This window comes from Myotis lucifugus, unplaced genomic scaffold (assembly GCF_000147115.1).
Source record: "Myotis lucifugus unplaced genomic scaffold, Myoluc2.0 scaffold_92, whole genome shotgun sequence".
Classification (NCBI taxonomy): domain Eukaryota; kingdom Metazoa; phylum Chordata; class Mammalia; order Chiroptera; family Vespertilionidae; genus Myotis; species Myotis lucifugus.
The window spans coordinates 1,099,345-1,119,600 of record NW_005871140.1 but is presented as its reverse complement, the minus strand read 5'-3'; the positions used below and the strand labels follow the sequence as shown (position 1 = coordinate 1,119,600).

Here is a 20,256-nt window from a genome sequence, read left to right as displayed (position 1 = left end):
TACTACTCAGTCTGATGATAACAAAATTTGATATTGGGTGTACATTTACATTATCCCAGGAACAAGTAGGTAGTTCTTCAGTGTCCCATGGCAGACCCCCCATGTTCACACTCTTTACAAGCTATAGGGAAGAATGGTCCACCGTCATAGAAACGTGCCCAGCACCACTCCATAGGTTCTCCCTCTCTAGATATATGGAAGCAAATAGTGACTCTGGGTGATCCTCATCCCTTGGGATTTCATGTTTCATTGTGTTCTATGTTAAATAACACATGTGCCTGCTTTAACAGTACCTTTGGTTTATAGTACAATTTATCATCAGCCTTGATAAACTGGATATCCAATGAACTCAAAGTGAGACATTGTTTTAAATAATTTTTAACTGTGAGTTTTAGCTATTGAAGGAATACTGGAAAGTCAGTGACGACTTTCCCTGTGAAGTAGTGATTCTAACAGTTGAAGCATGTTTATATTTCTAGAGCCTTTCTTTGAACCCTCAGTATTTTATAGATATTTACTAATCCTAGAAAATTCTCTGTATGTAAAAAGGTAGTGTCTCCTTTTTCTAGGGGGGTATTAATGCCCACACTGCTTAAGTGAGTTGCCCAAGGTCACTCAGTGAGTTGTTGGTAAAGCCAGAAATAGAATCCAAGTCTCCTGACTCCCAATTCAGTTCTCTATCCTCACTATAGTTTTCTATCCTCTATATACCCCTGCTGCCTCTCATGGGAAAAGAAGTTAATCTTCCAGCTATTAATAGCCACCAAATTGGTGGTAGCAGCACAGTGGAGAAAAGTAACTGTCTTTATACTGCAGCATTAGTATAAAAATATCTGGTAATGGAAAATTTGACAAATGTCATGTTAAAGGTAGTGGAAAATTATTTTAAGATCTGGATCTCATTTATCTAGTTCTCAGAAAAGTAAAATTTCTTAGTAGAACAGGGATCATATTTTTCTTCCTGTTTTTAAATTGTATTTCCTAGAGGGTAATTGTCAACCTAGCCATAGCAGAGCCTATTGTCAACTAACTTAAAAAGAATAATGCATGTATTGTTGGTGATTGCTATAAGTATATTTTCTAACTTGGTTGGAAGTTTGAATTGCTTTATTGAAATACTATATCACACTAATTTCATTCAGTTTTCAGTGTTAATATTATATAATAAAGCAAATATAACATCAATTGAGAATTTTACTTCATGATTTGAAAACATGGGCAGAAGTGCACATTATAGTTTGTTCCCTGGACAATACACTGCAAAGTTACTTCATGTGGCACCATGAGTTCACCAGAATGAAATAGGCAGAGCAGAAAAAATAGTTAAGAAATACGATATATAAGCACACTGCAGCTGATCAATTTATTGTTGTTGTGTTACTCTATACATTTAAAAAAAGGTGCTTGAGAGGTGTTTATGTACTTAAATATTAAAGCATGTCTAGTATGGTGGGACTTTACACCTGAGTTTAAACAAAACAATTTGTCTCTTAATTTTGGACCAATAAACAAGAATTCTCCTACTAAAAATCTCTGTATATGATATTTCTGTTTACATATTACTATAAGTCAGGGGTCCTCAAACTACGGCCCGCGGGCCACATGCGGCCCGCTGAAAACATTTGTTTTTTTACTTCAAAATAAGATATGTGCAGTGTGCATAGGAATTTGTTCATAGTTTTTTTTAAGCTATAGTCCGGCCCTCCAACGATCTGAGGGACAGTGAACTGGCCCCCTGTTTAAAAAGTTTGAGGACCCCTGCTATAAGTGCTTAATTAGAAGAATCACTGGGTCAGAATTATATGTAAGTGTAAGAGAGGTGGGATTGGTGGAGGCTGGAAAATGCAAGGAAAAAGGTTAAAAAAAAAATCTTGTTATTTGAGACCCAGGTGACTGAGAAGGTAGTGGCAGGAGGTAATTAGAAATAAGGGAGTATAGAATAAGAAAACTAGAGGATGGAGTACATATCCCTGGGGAAATGTATACATTTACTGGATGGAGGAAACAGAAGGTAACACATACTGGAGAGGTAGTAGGGAAATCATTTTGAAAAGCTACAGAAGTTGTAGGATTAGGGCCTAGGAAAGTTTTTTAAACTTGGTACTTCCTGGCATTTGGGAGGCTTGCTTTTACAGAGGGATAGAGGTCAAATAAGAGTACTCTGAATTCTTCAAATTAGGCTTATTTATCTTTGCTATTAATCTAATTTTTGCAAGCCTGTAAATTATTATGATACAGGAAATAAGCCACCAGAATGCTTAATTAATTACTATGTGGTGTAGTTACAGATACAATTCTTTCATTCACCTTGGATATCATTGCTTATTGCCATTCTCTTCTTTACTTTAGACTAGACATTCACTCAATTAGTAATAAACTGGTGATATTTTACATAGAACAAGTTATAATATGCAACGCCTAAAAACGTTGCATACTTTATTGTTGTCTTAAACCTTAATCAAACATGAAAGCTGGATGTTGCTGGTGAATTTTATTGAAATTAGTTGCAAATTTGTTTTCATGATTATTCAGTATTTCAAGATAGCTATATCTATGAAATAATATTTATATTAGCCATATGTTATTTATTTTCTGTAATAGAATCTCTTTATAAAGTTATTAGCAATAACTGATGTGTTTTTTTTTCCTTTCCAACTTATTTATTTTCTTTCAAATTTTTATAATTTGGCAGAAAATGTGCTTTATTATCGGTGTTTTGTTTCGTTTTTAATCCTCTCAAGGATATGTCTTTATTGATGAGAGAGAGAGAGAGAAGCATCTATTAGTTGCCACTGTACATGACCTGACTGGGAATCGAACCTGTAACCTTTTGGTATATGGGACAACACTCCAACCATCTGAGCCACCCAGCTAGGTCTTGGTTTTATTTTTTTAACTAATATGGTTATTGGAAAACTTTACACAATGCAATATATATATGATATGTCATAGAAACGTACACTTGAAACCTATATAATCTTATTAATCAGTGTCACCCTAATAAATTTAATTTAAAAAACTATTTAGGCAACATTATTGAGATTCTTTTTAATTTTGTTGAACAGGCACATCTTCAAGTGAATCTAATCTGCTTAACATTCCTTCACAAAAAAGAACTCGAAGAAAACTAATGTCTTCTCCCTTGAAAACAGAACCTACCCAGAAGTCTGCACTGTCTGAAAATATACAGCTCAATGATTCTTTCAGCAAAGAACTTCAGCCTATTGTGTATACCCCAGAAGACTGCAGAAAACCTTTGCAAAATCCATCTACAGTGACCTTATTAAAACCATCGTCTTGTACTACGAGTGTTCAGGCCGCCGGCTCAAATATATACAGTGAGAATTCTCTGAAAATGTCATCTGAAGTAGATCTACCTGTTATCAGGAGAAAAGAATATAGACAGGAGGATTTGGACTCCATGTTTACTATATGTGAAGACACCGGGAGATTGAACAGCAAATTACCTGAGCAACAGTCGGTATCAAACAATAACATTGTACAAAGGTATAGAAAAATAGTACTTGTCAACTTTTGTCCTTTTTTTTGGTAGCCTTTAAACTATTAGCTTTTTTTCCCCCTTTAGCTATATTTGAAGTGTATTTCATATATCAGTTTTAAATTTGCTATCTTAAATTGATTGACCGTCTTTAGGCTTAAAGAGACCTTAACATATATATGTAGTTTGTTCTTCATGCTGAAATCATGAAGATTACCATGCTGATTATTATTCACTAATATCTTCAATACAGGAAATTTCACAATTTCTATTGATCTTTAGCAAACCTCAGCGTATTTTGAAATAGTCTTACGTCTAAGGTATGGTTGACTACATGTCATCCCAGCAGACATATCTTTCTCATTTCATCTGTTATTATCACAACTAATCTAGTAAATATGGGGAGAGTGACACCTTCACCTTTCTCTGCTGTTCAGAATGCAGAAATCTCTGTCTATGGTGTAAAAGTGAGAAAAGAAAATCCCAGAGTAAGCAAGGGAAATTTTATAGTATAATGCTTTCCTCTATATCAGCGGTTATCAACCTGTGGGTTGTGACCCCTTTGGGGGTCAAACGACCCTTTCACAGGGGTCGCCTAAGACCATCGGAAAACACATACATAATTACATATTGTTTTTGTGATTAATCACTATGCTTTAATTATGTTCAGTTTATAACAATGAAAATACATCCTGCATATCAGATATTTACATTACAATTCATAACAGTAGCAAAATTACAGTTATGAAGTAGCAACAAAAATAATTTTATGGTTGGGGGTCACCACAACATGAGGAACTGTATTAAATGGTCGTGGCATTAGGAAGGTTGAGAACCACTGCTCTATATATTAATATGAAATGGTATTCCGGTTACATAAGTGGATGGCCCTACTCCGTAGTACAAATCAAAATTGCTTTTTATTTTTTGTTGATATACAGGCTTGCCCCTTCCTCATTCTCAGCGAAACATCCTCTGCCTGTACAAAGCATAGTACCATCCTACATGGCCATGACTGCTGCTGCCAAAAGGAAACGGAAATTAACAAGGTACGATTAAACAGGAGCTGGCTCAGACTTCAGACGGCTCCCGCGGAGTACGCGCAATTCACGCGAGCCGACTTAACTCGTTTCCCGCACTCCAAGTATTAATTCATATTTAAGCATACATATAATAAATTGCTCTGAATGCGACACTGGAATTTATATTACCAAAGGGAGATCTTGATAAAGCCAAGTATTTCACTTGACATTTGCATAAAGTATTCCATGTTTCACATTATTAAAAATAAATTTAAAGTATCTGGCCTTCAAAAATGTCATTTAATTTTAACTTTTGGTGCAATTTTTATTCATTTGGTATTACTCCTTTTAGACATTACTGAATTTATTATGTTCTAAAATTACATTATTTTAATGGGTTTTAATATGTAACTGAAATGTAATGAGTAGAGACTTCTGTTTCTGGCTATGGCACTGTAGCTTGTATCTGTCCAAGCTACCCATCAAAAAAAACATTATGAAAGTTGATAAAATACAACTAGTAGCTGCTTGACTGGCAGTGAAGAATAACCAAGGCAGCCAGGATTTGAGTGTTTCAGATCCCAGAGAAGAGGAAAATAAGCTGTAGAGAGCCTGACCCTCTCTGCCTCTTTTCCTTTCAGCACTTAACAATGTGTGGCATTATGTGGAGGCCAAGCATAGGATGGGAGCCTGCAGATTATCAGCCATCTCACTGCCCTGGGGACGCAGAATCGTTGTGTGTAGATTCTGCCCTCCAGATATTTATTTGCCAAGTTCTAAACTGTGGAGTAAGAGTTCAGGAAACCAAGCTGAAGGTAGCTGCTAAGAGACTATCATATTTAGCAGAGTTTGGACATTATTATGGGACTAGGACACGAGAATTCTTGTTTCAGAGTCATCATGGAGAAAGAGCTGTTAGACGCCAGGATTTTATTTGCGATCCCTGAAGGCCTGTGATCCAAGAGTAGGGAAAACTGGAAATAGACCCATTCTTGAAAGCCTAAAACAGACCTTACACCAGCTCAATCCCTTTTCAGATCAAGGTGATCTATTCTGCCTGCTTGCCAGAAGAAAATTATGGTTTTTCATACACCATGTTTAATACTTAAGCAAAAATTAGGAAGTATGCCAGGAGACACCAGGACCAAATGACTGAAAATCAAGAGAAGTAAAATTAGAGAGGCAGTGATCCGCAGTGATGCAGCTATTGAGATGATCAGATAGGGAACTTTAAAATTTAACTGTGATTAACAAAATGTTGATCAAAATAGATGATAATCTTCCAAAGAACTATATTCTATTAAAATGAATCAAATGTATACTCTAGAACTGAATAAATAGAATTACTGAAATTAAGAACTCAATAAACTATTTTAACAGATTAGGCACAGCAGAAGAGAGTTGATTGACCCAGAAGACAGATTGATAGAAAAAAAAAAAGCCCAATCTATGTACAAAAGGATAAAAAGATAGATAATATAGAGAAAACAAAGAAAAATGGAGCACAAGGAAAAATTTAGGACACAAGGAAAATGAAATACGGGACACCTGTATTTTAAGTGCCTGAAAGAAATGAGAAAAAGAATGGTGGAAACTAGTATTTGAGAGTATGTTGACTAATAATTTTCCATAACTGACAAAAGATAATTCACAGATTCAAGAACCATTGCAAACCACAAGCAGCACACGTATAAAGAAAAATATTCCTATGTACATAAAAGTAAAATAGTTAAAAATCAAAGGCAAGGAAAAAATTGTAAATTTACTGAGTTATATGATATGAAGTCCATTTTATATAATCTTTATATCCTGCAACATTAAATGCAGTGATGAGAGTTGTATTTTAAAATGGGTCTGACTTACTCTCCCTTTTATTTTGACATGTGGTTGTGGGGAAAAGAGTGTAAGATCTTAAACTTAAACCTCCTTTAAGTTTTTCATTTTCCACTATGGACCTAGTCTCATCTGGGCTAATGTAAACAGATTTACAAAAAGCCTGTTGATTTGTCCCCCATAGAGTATCATCTCATAGGTTCATTTAGGATGTGCCCTTTTCCCTCCAACCAAATACAGCAGGCCTTGGAATATGTGCAATAAAAACTCATGGATTTTTTTTTTTTTCTGAATGTCTGCCTATCCGTGACATTTTAAATTTTGTATTTTGCTATGGCACAAATTTGAATTGTGCAATTTGTCTGGCTCGTGTATGGGAATCAGTCACCTTCATATGTGACTAATTTGTGTTTTCTTCCACCTAATCACTAATTTTCATTGTGTTGATTGTGTTATTTCAATTAATTAATGTTGGTGACTTCTTGTTCTCTGCTGGTAGCATTCTCTGTTGTGTTAACTAAGATATGGCAAAAGTTTATAGCTAAGAATATTTTTAAGCTGTAAACATAGTCATTATCAAAATCAAAAGTCCAGGTATGTAATGTGTATTTGGAGTGGTTTTAGATATTATCAGGCTTCCACATGAGCAACTAATATTGTGAAATAGTATTAAAGGACACATAAAGAAAGTAAGATTTCTCATAGCCTATTAATTGCTTTATTACATTCCCTCTGGTATCAGTAATTAGATCCTGCCATTAACTATGGTTAAAAGAGATTAATGGTAGAAATGTACATAATTACCTTTCTTTTTCTTCTTTTTCCCCAATTAAATCTACATGAGCTTGAAAGTAATAAACGCTGGTATTTTCCACTTAGCAGCTTTATGTACATGTTTAAGTGTGTTTATGTTCTAATATGATTTTTGAAGGTGAAAAGGGGAAGGATCTATGTATATATTTATTTTATTTTTTTGGTATCAGTTTTTTTCTCTGAAAAAAGAATATTATAGTCCAAAAGCACTGAATATTCAAAAAACCTACCAACCTGGATTTTTTAGGTACTAGTTAAATGAGAATATTAAATTTTTAATCATTTCAATTTATTTAATATCACAGTAGCAGACTATTTTAACTAAATCAGTCTACCAAAGGTATAAATACAATATATACATATGTAAAAATTTACTTATAAATTAAATTAGAGTTTTTGGGTTTTGTTTGCTTTGTGTTTCTTTGGTTGTTTTGTTTGTTTGTTTTTTGGGGGTTTTTTTTGGGTTTTTTTTTGCAATCTTTCTCAGCATCCAGAAATGGTCTCATACCTTGCATTACATTTTTGGTTTATTTTGAAAGATGTCTAATGATTTCAACTAGAAATTATCTCAGCTGAAAGAATATGAGATGCTTTATGTCTATTAAGCAGTAGCATTCTTCCTATGTAAGAGAACAAACGGTGAAATCATAACTTTTTTATCCTCACCCAAGGACATTTGATTTTTTTAAAGAGAGGGAAAGGGAAATAGAGAGAGAAACATCTTTGTGAGAGAGAAACATTGATCGGTTGCCTCCTACATGTGCCCCGTAGCGGGGTGGGGTTCAAACCCACAACCTGGGTATATATGTGCCCTGACTGGGAATCAAACATGCCACCTTTCAGGTGCATGAGATGATGTTCCAACCAAATGAGCCACACTGGCCAGGGCCCTAACTTTTATTAATAATGTGGAAATTTATCAGGCACACAACTAGAAGAATCTTTAGCTTTCTTCTCAATGTAATCTCTACCATAATTTGAATTTGGAATCATATACCAATTTTAGGTGGGTTTTTTTAAATTTAGTGATGTGACATAATTTTATAACATAAATGTTAAACATTTCATCAGTGGACTATTTTATCTAAATTTATTAACTGTTTTAGTGTATTTTACTTATACATAAATAAATATACAACATATTAGGCTTTGATTTCATTCCAAATATGAGTTTTATTCAGATAGTTTTATTCAAAAGCTTAATTTTTCAAGTAAAATACACATGTCCTAAAACTAGCCAAAGTGAAGAATCCATAAAATAATAAAGACAATTTTAAGATAAATTGTAAGGAAAAACAACACTTGTCAAAATTAACCAATGACATTGATCTTTATACTTAAAGAAATAAAATCATCAAATGACCAAAAAAGAATTTTTGCCTTAGACCACTGATACGCATATTATCAGAAAAAGGTGTTTAATATGTTTTTACAGAATTATATTGACTTAGTTTATTTAACACCATTTAGGAACACAGTATTTCTACAACTGATTGGCTTACTTTCATAACACTAGTACCTGTTTGTAACCATTCTGGGGAGGTATCATTTGCATTCTTGAACAGAGTAGGCACAGTCACTATTAGGAACACTGTAATCATCTCTCTTCCAGGCTGAATGAGGTACATAGGTTGAGTTATTTTCCCAAGCGTTCAGTGTGCTCATGCCTATTTTTCTTTGCTGTCATATTAAATTGCCATTTCTGACTACTTTAAATGAGCATATAATGAGCCCATCTTCTGCCTCTTCCATAAACATACAGCCACATCAGTTTACCACATGATTAGGATTGCCAGAAGAGCACATTGTTGCCATAAAAGGGAAGCCTCCAATTGTTAATCTATCAAGTTAGTAATCAGCTTGTAAAATGCTATATAACTTTACTAGGCAGAAATTCCCTAAAATTAGCTTATTTGAATCAGTGTGGAGTGGATCAAGCTTTAACAAGGAACAAGCTTTAATCAGTGTGGAGAGGATCAAGCTTTAACAAGGTAAGATTGGGGGTCCATCAGGGATAGGTTTATTCTGAACCCCCAATCTTACCTTGTTAAAGCTTGATTGTCTTAGGGGCTTCAAAGATTTGGATTGCTCTTTTTCTGGTCTGGAGATCAAACTCATCTCATCCACAGACTATTTTATGTTTCTTTCTTCTAAACTCAGGAACCTATAACTCCTTGTAGTTTGAAAACCTCTGGCACTGTTTTTTACTCTACCTTGTTTTATTTTATGTATTTGTCTTATTTCCCCCCCTCCCCACCATAAATCCATTACATAAGTTTTCAAGACAGGAGTTGTCTATGCCTTACTTATTTGTATATCCTGTAACATGAGGCCATGATAGGTGTTTAATACGTCCATTCAAATCGAGTTAGAAATTTAACCCATTAATAATGTGAGATTGATAGAAATATTTGAAGATTAAACAAATGAAAGTAGGTCCATTCATTTCATTTTCTATAATTGCTATAATCACAGAGACTCAGTCTATTACAAGGTTTTCATTTAAAAACAAGGTTTCCAAACAATCTTGTTTATATTCCCCAGATTAGGGTTCTTGCTCCAGATTTGTAATAGAAGCCTAGTTTTTCACTCGCAGTGTGCTCCTTGTCACTACACTTTGGATAACAGAGCTTGCTGGTATTCCAGCAGGACCCCTGGAAGTGTTCTGCTAATAGAATTGTTGCATACACCTACACTCAAAATCTCTGATTCGAATAAACTTTATTAAAATCACACAGCTAAATTTCCCTATGGGCCAAAAATCTATTTAGCACCTCCAATTACTTCTATGGGATTTTATAACTTAATACTCTAGTATTTTACTTTTTCTTTAGTCTTTATTGCATGTAGAATATGTATTAAAACTTAGAGACATAAAACATGCTTCACTAAAATAAAAAAATTTTCTCTCAAGTTCTGCAGCAAATACTTTAACCGCTGAGGAAAATTCTGGATTTGCCAAACGTATTCGACAAGATAATTCAAGCAATAAGCACTTACAAGAAAACGGACCAGCAGTGGGTATGTCTGAGTTCTTACTTGGTATTTAATAACATACTTACCTAACACATGTATAGTACTATAGTGTTTTCATAAGAATCTCCTTTTATCTACTTATTACCTTTATTACATGGTAAGTATGACTGTCCATGTTGTAAATGAGAAAACTTAAGACACAAAATAGAAAACACTGAGCTAGTACTGCACAAATACTTCACGGTAGAACCAGAACTCAGAACCATATCTCTAAAACTATATTCTGCATCCCTTTTGTTTTCTATACTGCTTCACATGGTAGAAGAATTAGTAAATAAATTAGTTGAACTTATTAGCAAAAGGTATTGTTTAATAGGTTGTGATTAAATATATTTTATAAATAAACTTTATCTACTTGAAATAATTCCATTACCCTCTTATTCTTGATAATCTGGCCTCAGACTCACTTGTGCAATTATAGCCAGGCTCCAGTACATAGTTATAATTATGTTGTAACTCCCATTAGCAGGTTGAAAAAGATGCTGATGGGATGAATACATCCTCAGTTACATTTGGGGGTGACAGGAGTCCATGTCAAGGAAACCACATCCTCAGTAAAACTCGAAGAGATAGTGCCACTCAGTTTCTCCGCCTTGGTGTCTAGGCTTCTGTTTCCCTAGCACTCCAGTTCCTAGGCTTCATTCCGGAACAATGTGTTTACACACACTATGTGCTAGGTTCTGTGATGGATACAAACATTAAGAACCAGTTTGGTTCTTCTCTAAAGGAACTTAAAATCCTAGCACTTGGAATTTAAAGGGGTTTCATGAGATAAGTGTTTCTAAGAAAACATGAAAACTATTGCTCTTTCATCGCAGTAATATTCCATTTCTCAATAGCTTTGCCAAACTGCATTGGTACATCCTTACTTCTTATGGTAGCCAGTGGCGGTTGTTTACCTTAAGTTCAATGGAAATATCTTTTATGCAAATTTAAAACTCAATAAAGTAAAATTTACTATGTTTATTTGGTTTATCATGCCGTATTTAATATTGCTTAGCAATGTGTATATGCAGTTGGTGTAGATATGTGCTGCCCCATGGATCTCCTGAAAAAATTCTCCAGGAAGTCATAATTCTGCAACAAAATGATGTTTGTGATAACTGTCAAAGAATAGATACTTGGGTTTTCTAATATGCTTATTTTCTAATAATATAAAATAATCTATTAGATATCAAGTATCTCATGTGTAAAAAAAGATGAATTAAAAAATATATGTTATGGAGAAAAAAAGTAGGAGATGATACTAAACTACAGTGCTTGCCAAAGAAAAAAGAAGAGCAAAAGCTAGGTTAAAGAATGATTTGTCATTAAGGATAATTCACTACAACTTCAGTTTGCAATATGGAGAAATTGATTTCTAAAAGTAGAATGAATGGTGACTATTCTTTTTGAATGATGCTTTTACCATATTTATAAATTTTCCTATTTCTTCTCTAGAATATAAAAGAAACATCCATAAAGTAAAGCCAAACATGGTCAGAAAGTTTGGAAGAAGCATTTCAAAAGGAAATCTAAGATAAATCACTTCAAAATCAACAGACATTAAATGGACAGCTCTGCTTTTAAGAGGGTTTCTTACCAGCACCCTTGCAGAAACGTACTTAAAGTTTTTGAAGAAGACCATCTTAAAACTAGTTTTACCCAAATAGCTTCAGCAAGCAGAACATGAAATTCCTTCACTCTTGTTCTTTGGTATTCTAAGCAACTAAACAATTTTAACAGAAAAGGTTATGTTTTAAGTTTCTAAAATATTGGCTACCTTTTAAAATCCCTACGTCATCATGGTGGTAGCTCATTTTTGCTATTTTGCAGCAGGTTGATTAGGATATTTTAGAAAACGATAGTGAGTTAAATGTCATTACTGCTTTTTGAAAATCAGGAGAAGTTAGAGGTGATAAAATTATGGCCCGGGATGTATTTGGTCTTACATTATTTTAATCATATATGTGACTTTTCTTTGCGAAAATATTTTGATGTTCAAATGTACATATATGTTCCCATAAAGCTGTTGTAAATATTATTTAAATAGTCTTCATGAATAAAATATTAATTTTGTTCCTTACTACTTAGTATATTAAAGTCATAGGTTTTATAATGTTCGCTTTTGTGTCTTATTACTACCCCTTACACACTTTGAACTATATCATATAAAATGTGAATTTTGCAGATTTGTATTTCAGGTTAAATCAAGATACATGGCACTAGAACCAAGGAATGAAAAGAATCCATAGTTTCTCTAATGATAATGAGGAGATGTTTTAATTATTCCTTTTACTATAGGAAGTACATGGAGCTACAGCTTAATTATATCTCCCTGTTCCCCTGCATTGCTTGGTCTGTTTATCTCCTGAATACAACAAATATTTGGTTAAATGTGCTTTTAACTTTATATGGCTTAGGACTGTAACATCAAAGCAACATCCAAAGGTTTTACTACAGAAATGTTAATGTCTAATTACCAGGTGTTGTCCTAGACCCCACTGGTGGTGATAAATAAGAACTGTATGAACTATGTTGCCTTTCTAAAAAAATTCTTTTTAATTCTGATCTAGCCATGAGAATTTCATATGATATTTTATTTTTTTACTTAGCAATGAAGAAAAAAACTCTTGGCAAAGTTAAGTAATATGCCAAAGATCTCACAAGTAGACAGTGGCAGAGTTGGGATTTTGCACTAAGGTTGCTGTAAAGAGTTGCTGCAATTCCTATATTGTACACTGCCTCCATCTACAGTGGGCTAATACTCTGCATGTGCATAACTATACAAAAAGTATCTACTATAGAAAAATTCCATTCCCATGGTCACCTGTGATTTGCTAATTTATTTGGGGAAAAATTTAGTCAATGCATTTTATAATTATAAGTAAATTATATTTAGTTCATATTGTTTATATCGAAAAGCAGTTTACATTCTTATTGGTAAAGTATTAATAAAAGTCTTTAGTATCACTGAAAGTATTTACAATCCTATGGATTGCTTTTTCAAGGACTGTTTTGTGTCTTTTACAATCACAATAGCACATTATTTGTTGGATATTTACAACTTACTCGTAAGTTGTTGTCAACCACTCAAGATATGTTACAAAATCACTGGTTATATTTGAATCTTTGTGTTAAGACTCCATATTCAAAGTCTGAAGACACAGCTTAGACACTAAGTCAAATATAATCTTGTGTTTCAGCAATCAGCACAAGGCATTTGTTTTTGAAATACATATGTCGAGTACTAAGTTCTTTCTCTCCTGTAACTTCCCCCAAAAGGCAGTAGTTGACAGATAGTCCATACTTCTCAGAGTGAACGTCATTTAACAAACCACTCAAGCCTTGCAAATGGCAAGTTCTGCATAACAGCCACTATAGGGACTAGTTCATCAAGTTAAGAGCTGTCAGGAAAGGTTAGTTCTGATATATTTCTGTCACGTGTGTATGTGCCTAAAGCATGCTATATGAGACAAAATAAGCCAGGAGTCATAATTTTTTTTAAAAAGTTCATTCTCATGCTTTCAAACAGATGAAAGATAAAAAGATTAAGAAGATTAGTAACATGACAGGAAAACAATTCTATGATCAGGATTTCTCAACCCTATAGAATATTCTTATCCTCTGAAGCTACTTCTCAAATATGAAATGTTAAGAATACTTTTTATTAAAAATATATTTTTATTGATTTTAGAGAGGAATGAAGAAGGAGAGAGATAAAAACATCAATGATGAGAGAAAATCATTGGCTGCCTCCTGCACACCCCCACTGGGGGGTCGAGCCCACAACCCAGGCATGTGCCCTTGACCGGAATTGAACCCGGGACCCTTCAGTCCACAGGCCAACACTCTATCCACTGAGTCAAACAAGCCGGGTGTAGGAATACTTTCTAATGCACCAACCTCTGCACACATTCCTTTCCCTTTCCCATTTTCTTTACATGTGGCTATTTCAGAATAACAGTATGTCTTTTATTATTATTATTATTTCCTCCTCTTCTTCCCCATAACAATTATGTACGTTCTTAACTCCCACCCTAATTATTATTCAGTTGAAAATGTCCTTTCATTCAAGTACGTTGCTCCCCTGAATTCTTCATCTATATATATAACCCTAATATATAACCCTAATATGCAAATAGACCAAATGGCAGAACAACTGAACAACCAGTCGCTATGATGTACACTGACCACCAAGGGGCGCATGGGGAACATGGCGGGCATCAGCAGCAGGTAGTAGAGCATGGAACAAGGCATCAGCCACGGTGGGATGGTGGAGCAGGTGAGCGGGGGCACCAGACCAAGGCGGGGCGCTGGTTGCTGTCATTGGGGCGAGCCTCTGGTTACTGAAAATTTTTTGCTCCCACTTGCCGCAGTCCTGGGTGCTTGCACCTGCTGCCAGCACCAGTCCTGCTCACTCACACCCACTGCAGGCGCCAGAGCTGCCACTCATACCCGTAGCCAGTGCCCAGCACCGGCCCCAATTGTTCAGCACTGTCAGCAGTTGCGAGCAGTGGCTGCCAGCCCAGATCACCCCTGAGACTTCTCCACCTGCTCTTGAGGGGCAATCAGGACAGCAGCAGCTACTCGCACATGCTGAAGGCACCGACCCTGCTCACACCTGCTGCTGGCGCCAACCCCAATCTCCTGTGCCATCAGCGGGTGCGAGCGGGGCTGGCGCCGTCAGAGCATGGGAGTGGGGCTGCCGGAAGATGGGACCAGGGACTGCAGCAGGAGGGGCTGGGTGGGGGCTCAGAGGATGGGCCAAGACCTGCCCCTGTGTCCACTGCAGCCTCACGGGCCACAGTTCCTTTCAAGGTGCATGAATTCATGCACTGGGCCCCTAGTATCAAATAAAAGCAGAAGAAACCATCAACAAAGTGAAAAGAGAACCCACTGTATGGGAGAACGTATTTTCCAATGATACAACTGATAAGGGATAAATATATAAAGAACTTATGCAACTCAACATCAAGAAGACAAACAATCTAATTAAAAAATGGGAAAGGTCCCGAGTAGACACTTCTCCAAAGTGTACATATAGATGGCCAATAGACATATGAAAAAATGTTCAACATCACTGTTCATCAGAGGGATGCAAATCACAATGAGATAGCGCCTCATACCTGCCAGAATGGCTATCAAATCAACAAGTGCTGATGAGGATGTGAGAAAAAAGGAACCCTTGCACACTATTGGTGGAAATGCAGACTTGTGCAGCCACTATGGAAAACAGTATGGAGTCTTCTCAAAAAAATTTAAAATGGAACCATCTTATGATCCAGCAATCGCACTCCTGGGAATATATCCTAAGAATCACAAAGCACCAATCAGAAAGTACTTGCACCCCTATGTTCATACCAATGCTATTTACAATAGCCAAGATCTGGAAATAGCCCAAGTGTCTATCAGTATATGAGTGGATATAAAAGCTGTGGTACATTTGCACAATGGAATAATGCACAGCTGTAAAACAAACAAACAGGGAAATCTTACCTTCTGAGACAGCAAAGATGGACTTGGAGATTATTATGCCAAGTGAAATAAGCCAGTCGGAGAAAGACAAATACCATATGATATCACTTATATGTGGAATAATGAACAAAATGAAATGACAAACAAGATAGAAACAGGCATGGATATAAGGAGCAGACTGAGGAGTCAGAGGGGAGGTGGGAGGGAGAGACTAGGTGAAAGAAGGTGAAGGGATTACCCAAAAAACATACGCATGACCCATAGACACAACAGTGTGGTGACAGCATAGAGGCATAATTGCCTGATTAGTACTCAGGCCTCATATTGTTATGGAATCCCTGTAAGTACATACATAATTAAATTTGGTTATTTTCTTTTGTTAATCTGTTTTATGTCATTTAAATTATTTGACCATCCAGAAGAACTAAGGGGAAAGTGGAAAATTTCTCCTCTCCCACAATATATACCAAAACTTCAAACATGGTCCTCTGAGTTTCTGAATGAAATCACTCCCCATACACAGGTGACCCATAACTATGTTATCCAATTAATTCCACTGGATTGCATCTTCTGAAAACCAATCCTCAAGTGTCCATCTTCAGTTCAAACACACCCACTTCTATTATAATGATCAGTGTGGCACATTTTTTATGATTTTTTAAAAATATTGAAATGAACAATTTTTATATTGCTCTTCTTCATCTATAATAAAAGGCTAATATGCAAATCGACTGAACATCGGAACGACTGGTTGCTATGATGCACACTGACCACCAGAGGCCAGATGCTCTACACAGGAGCTGCCCCATGGTGGTCAGTGCACTCCCACAGCTCAACCAGAAGCCCTGAGCTGGGCTCACGGCTGGCTAGCGAACACAGCAGCAGTGTCAATAGCCTCTCCCACCTCCACGGCAGCGCTAAAGATTTCCGACTGACGGCTTAGGGCCGCTCCCCGGGGGCTCCTGGACTGTGAGAGGGCACAGGCTGGGCTGAGGGGACCCCCAAGTGCACAAATTTTGTGCACCAGGCCTCTAGTCTATATATAAGAGCCCGAGCAACCAAACGACCGAACAAATGACCAGTCGTTATGAAGTGCACTGACCACCAGCGGACAGATGCTCAATGCAGGAGATGCCCCCTGGTGGTCAGTGCACTCCCACAGCCAACCTCCCACGGCCCCTTGCCACCCACTGCCAGGCAACCTCCGATGGTCCCTCCCCCCAGCCAACCTCCCGCAGCTCCGATCAGCCCCTATTGCTGGCCAAGCTGAGGGACCCCACCCGTGCATGAATTTGTGCACAGGGCCTCTAGTTTATCTTATAAAATTCCACCAGTTTTCCCTCATAAACATTCTTTCATCTTTTCCTAATATGCTTTTTTTAAAAAAAGGCCAAGAATTAGAATCAACAGAGCTTGCCTAGCTGTCACTGGTACACTAGCAGCAAAGCCAGGAGACAAAAGCTATCAAAAAGAGATATGAATGAAGGAAAAAAAGTAGAACATCCATCAGTAATTATAGTAACACTAGAGGCCTGATGCACAAAATTTGTCCGGCTTCGCTGAAAGGTTGTCCAGATGGTCGTTCTGCTGTTTGGTCTAATTAGCATATTAGCTCTTTATTATATAGGATAGGCCCATGTAGTTTAGCCATCTTTCATGTGGATTTTTCTAAAAATCAGTGTTTAAGTGCAAGCTAATGCTTCTGCCAAAGTCATTCATTTGGTAGTTGATTTGATAAAGCCACCTGAGACTTTCCCACTAGAGCACAAATCATTCAAGTAATTGAGCACTATACTACTGAGGTCCAAGGTCTATCATCTTGCCTTCAAAGCTCTAATAGCAGTGGTTCTCAACCTTGACTGCACATTTGAATCACCTGGGAATCTTTTTAAAATCCTGATTTCTGGGCCTCATCCTCCAAAATTCTGTTTCTTTGTTATGGGGTGGGGCCACAACATTAGTAGCAAAGAAACAGAATTTCCGAAGGATGAGGCCCAGAAATCAGGATTTTAAAAAGATTCCCAGGTGATTCTAATGTGCAGCCAAGGTTGAGAACCACTGTTTTAGACCGACACAATACTTTCAATTCCTGTAACAGTAATTTTCCCTGAGAGTCTGCTTCCTCATGACTATGAGTTTAATTTTGTAGGAGGTATAGTCTAATGAACTTTTGGTTTTATTTAGTAGTCATTATAACTCCCTAGTTCGACTCATTCTCCCTCCCAAAAAAGAAATGATGGATGAAAATTCGTGATATTAAACATCTTTAGTAGGTATTGGGTCGGTTTCATCATCTTTCTTTCCCACTATTGGCAGTTAATTTTTAACTAAGGGTGGTGGGAAGTGATGGCTGTCAGAATTAGTTGGAACTCATTTCAAAATTCTCCATCTGTCAGTAGTTTAGCATCATTGCTCATAGGCCCAAGATGATACAGTTGATTGCATAGAAATGACATTTCCAGGTGAAATCCATTTACAAAATTAAACTAATTCCCAGGAATGACCATTAGAGTAAGTCCCTTATCAGCCAAAAGTGAGCTGCAAAGGGAAGAGGAATGCCATCATTTGTTTGGCATGTACTAGATATATTTTTTTTTTACTTTTTTCCCCAATTCATTTAATGCTCATTTAGAAATACACACCCAAAAGGACTTGATATTTAATTCCTTTATAAACTGTAAACACATCACAGTGGTATTTGGAGATCTTACAGACTTTGTCTGTAAACAGAAGTTGCTTCAAGGCATATTCCAGATAGTTGCTGGTGCAAAAATTTTAGATACTTGAGTTCTTCAAATGGATGCCAATAATTTTTAACATTTGAATAAGAAGTGCGTGCTCAGTACAGTGAATGTTATAAATGTTTACCTTTTAATGACCATCACAAAGGCTATGTACAGAACACGTTTGCAATATATATTCTGAATTATGGACAGTTTTGTGATACCTTGAAGTGTGTCCATATCTGAAACATACCTGAAAATTAAAGACTTTGCAGTCTATTACATTATCCAATGCCAAAAGGAATGTATCCTAATACTGCACAACTTAACATGACTCAGCAGTGCAAGGGGCTTGGATTTAGAGTATTTTTCAATTAGAAGTGTCATTAGGAAAAAAACTGTTGGGGTGAGGGGATGAGTTCCTAAATAATTCTCCAGACTTTTACAGTTGTATCATCAATACACATTTTATATTAAAACATGTCTATGTCTGAAAGGGCCAGGCAGCCTTCCCCAGGTAAACAGTAATAAACATTTATAACAGTTGAAATGGCAAAATAAATGAAAAGAAATTATTGATGCAAACATGAAACCACCTGTACCTTAGATGAAAACAAAAAGGTGAGTACAAAAATACCCATTGTAATTATTTATGAGGTAATCACACATTGAAACCTTAGATTTGACATTGTAAAATTGCTTTGTATACCTAAGGTTCATTCAGAAATGTCATTTATATTTATTTTACTTTACTAAAATCAGAGCCCGTAGCCTATTAGGTTTGTATAGCCATAAATGTTGGGCAGAACCTATTGGCTTATTTGTAAATAAGCTTGCATTTGGGGGTGAGCTATATCTATTTAGAGTGTGAAAAACAGGAAATAAATTATTTCACTTAAAAAAGAAGAAATCAGTATTTCATGTTCCATTACATTTTAAGCATGTGATAGTCATGGCAACAAGATTATAAACTCCAGGATATCCAAGATCATGTTGCTTTTGTTCATCACTGTACCCCAACATCTAACACTGTACCTGGCCCTATGTTTTCCTGTGTTTCAAAAATTCAGTGAGAGTTCCTATCATGGCTCATGTTTGGCATTTCCCAGAGGGAAGCAAAGAGGAATACAATTCCAAAGCTGTACAAATGGCACAGTGAATATTTTTTAATCAGCAATTTTAAAAAGTGATTTATTTCTTACAATTATCTTTTAAAATATGTTCTGACTTCTCCAGGGTGGCTTGGGTCATATGTTCTATATCTCTCAGGTAGTGAGTGAGTCATATATTTGAGAGGTATATGCCATTTTTCCCCTCTGTGTGGGCAGAGGGATATGTGGCTATGCCATTCTCAGGCTCTCATTTTAGCCCTAAATAGTGATATATTTTTTTAAATAAAAACTTTTGTTGAAATTTTTTAAATGTCACATGTTAAAATCATGGACTTTCTTCCTATACTGTCAAGATGATTAAGTAACCACCTAGAGTTATAACTGTAATTTTTTACAGGATATTTTTAGCTAAAAGTAAAGAATTCATTTCTTTTGCTGGATTGAAACGTATGCTATGCATTAGATAATTTATAAATCCTATGTATGTTTACCCTTTTAATTTAAAAGTCTAGGTCTTGTATTATAGCTTCATTTTCCCAAGTCTATTAACTCATAGAAGAAAGAAAAAAATCACACTTTTATATATAAATGAAATATTTTATTTTTATCTGTAGGAATCAGGTGAAACTAGTATTATCTCTAATTACCCAGTATAATCTCAATCAGAATTGAGAAACTGAGGTACTGTGGTTATTAGACCGGACAGCCGAACGACCTTTTGGACAAAGCTGGGGCTGTGAGGGCCGAGCCCCTTGCACGAA

General features: G+C 36.0%; 1 protein-coding gene across 1 annotated transcript in view; it reads left to right on the top strand.

Annotated features, from left to right (window-relative positions):
• The window catches only part of KIF18A (kinesin family member 18A), a 77,636-nt gene extending 65,331 nt beyond the window's left edge, over positions 1–12,305 (top strand). Inside the window, 4 exon segments of the mRNA XM_023756393.1 lie at positions 3,066–3,507; positions 4,441–4,548; positions 10,082–10,188; positions 11,644–12,305. Coding sequence (XP_023612161.1) covers positions 3,066–3,507; positions 4,441–4,548; positions 10,082–10,188; positions 11,644–11,726 — 740 coding nt within the window. The 3' untranslated portion in view covers positions 11,727–12,305.
• Positions 12,306–20,256: the final 7,951 nt, after the last annotated feature.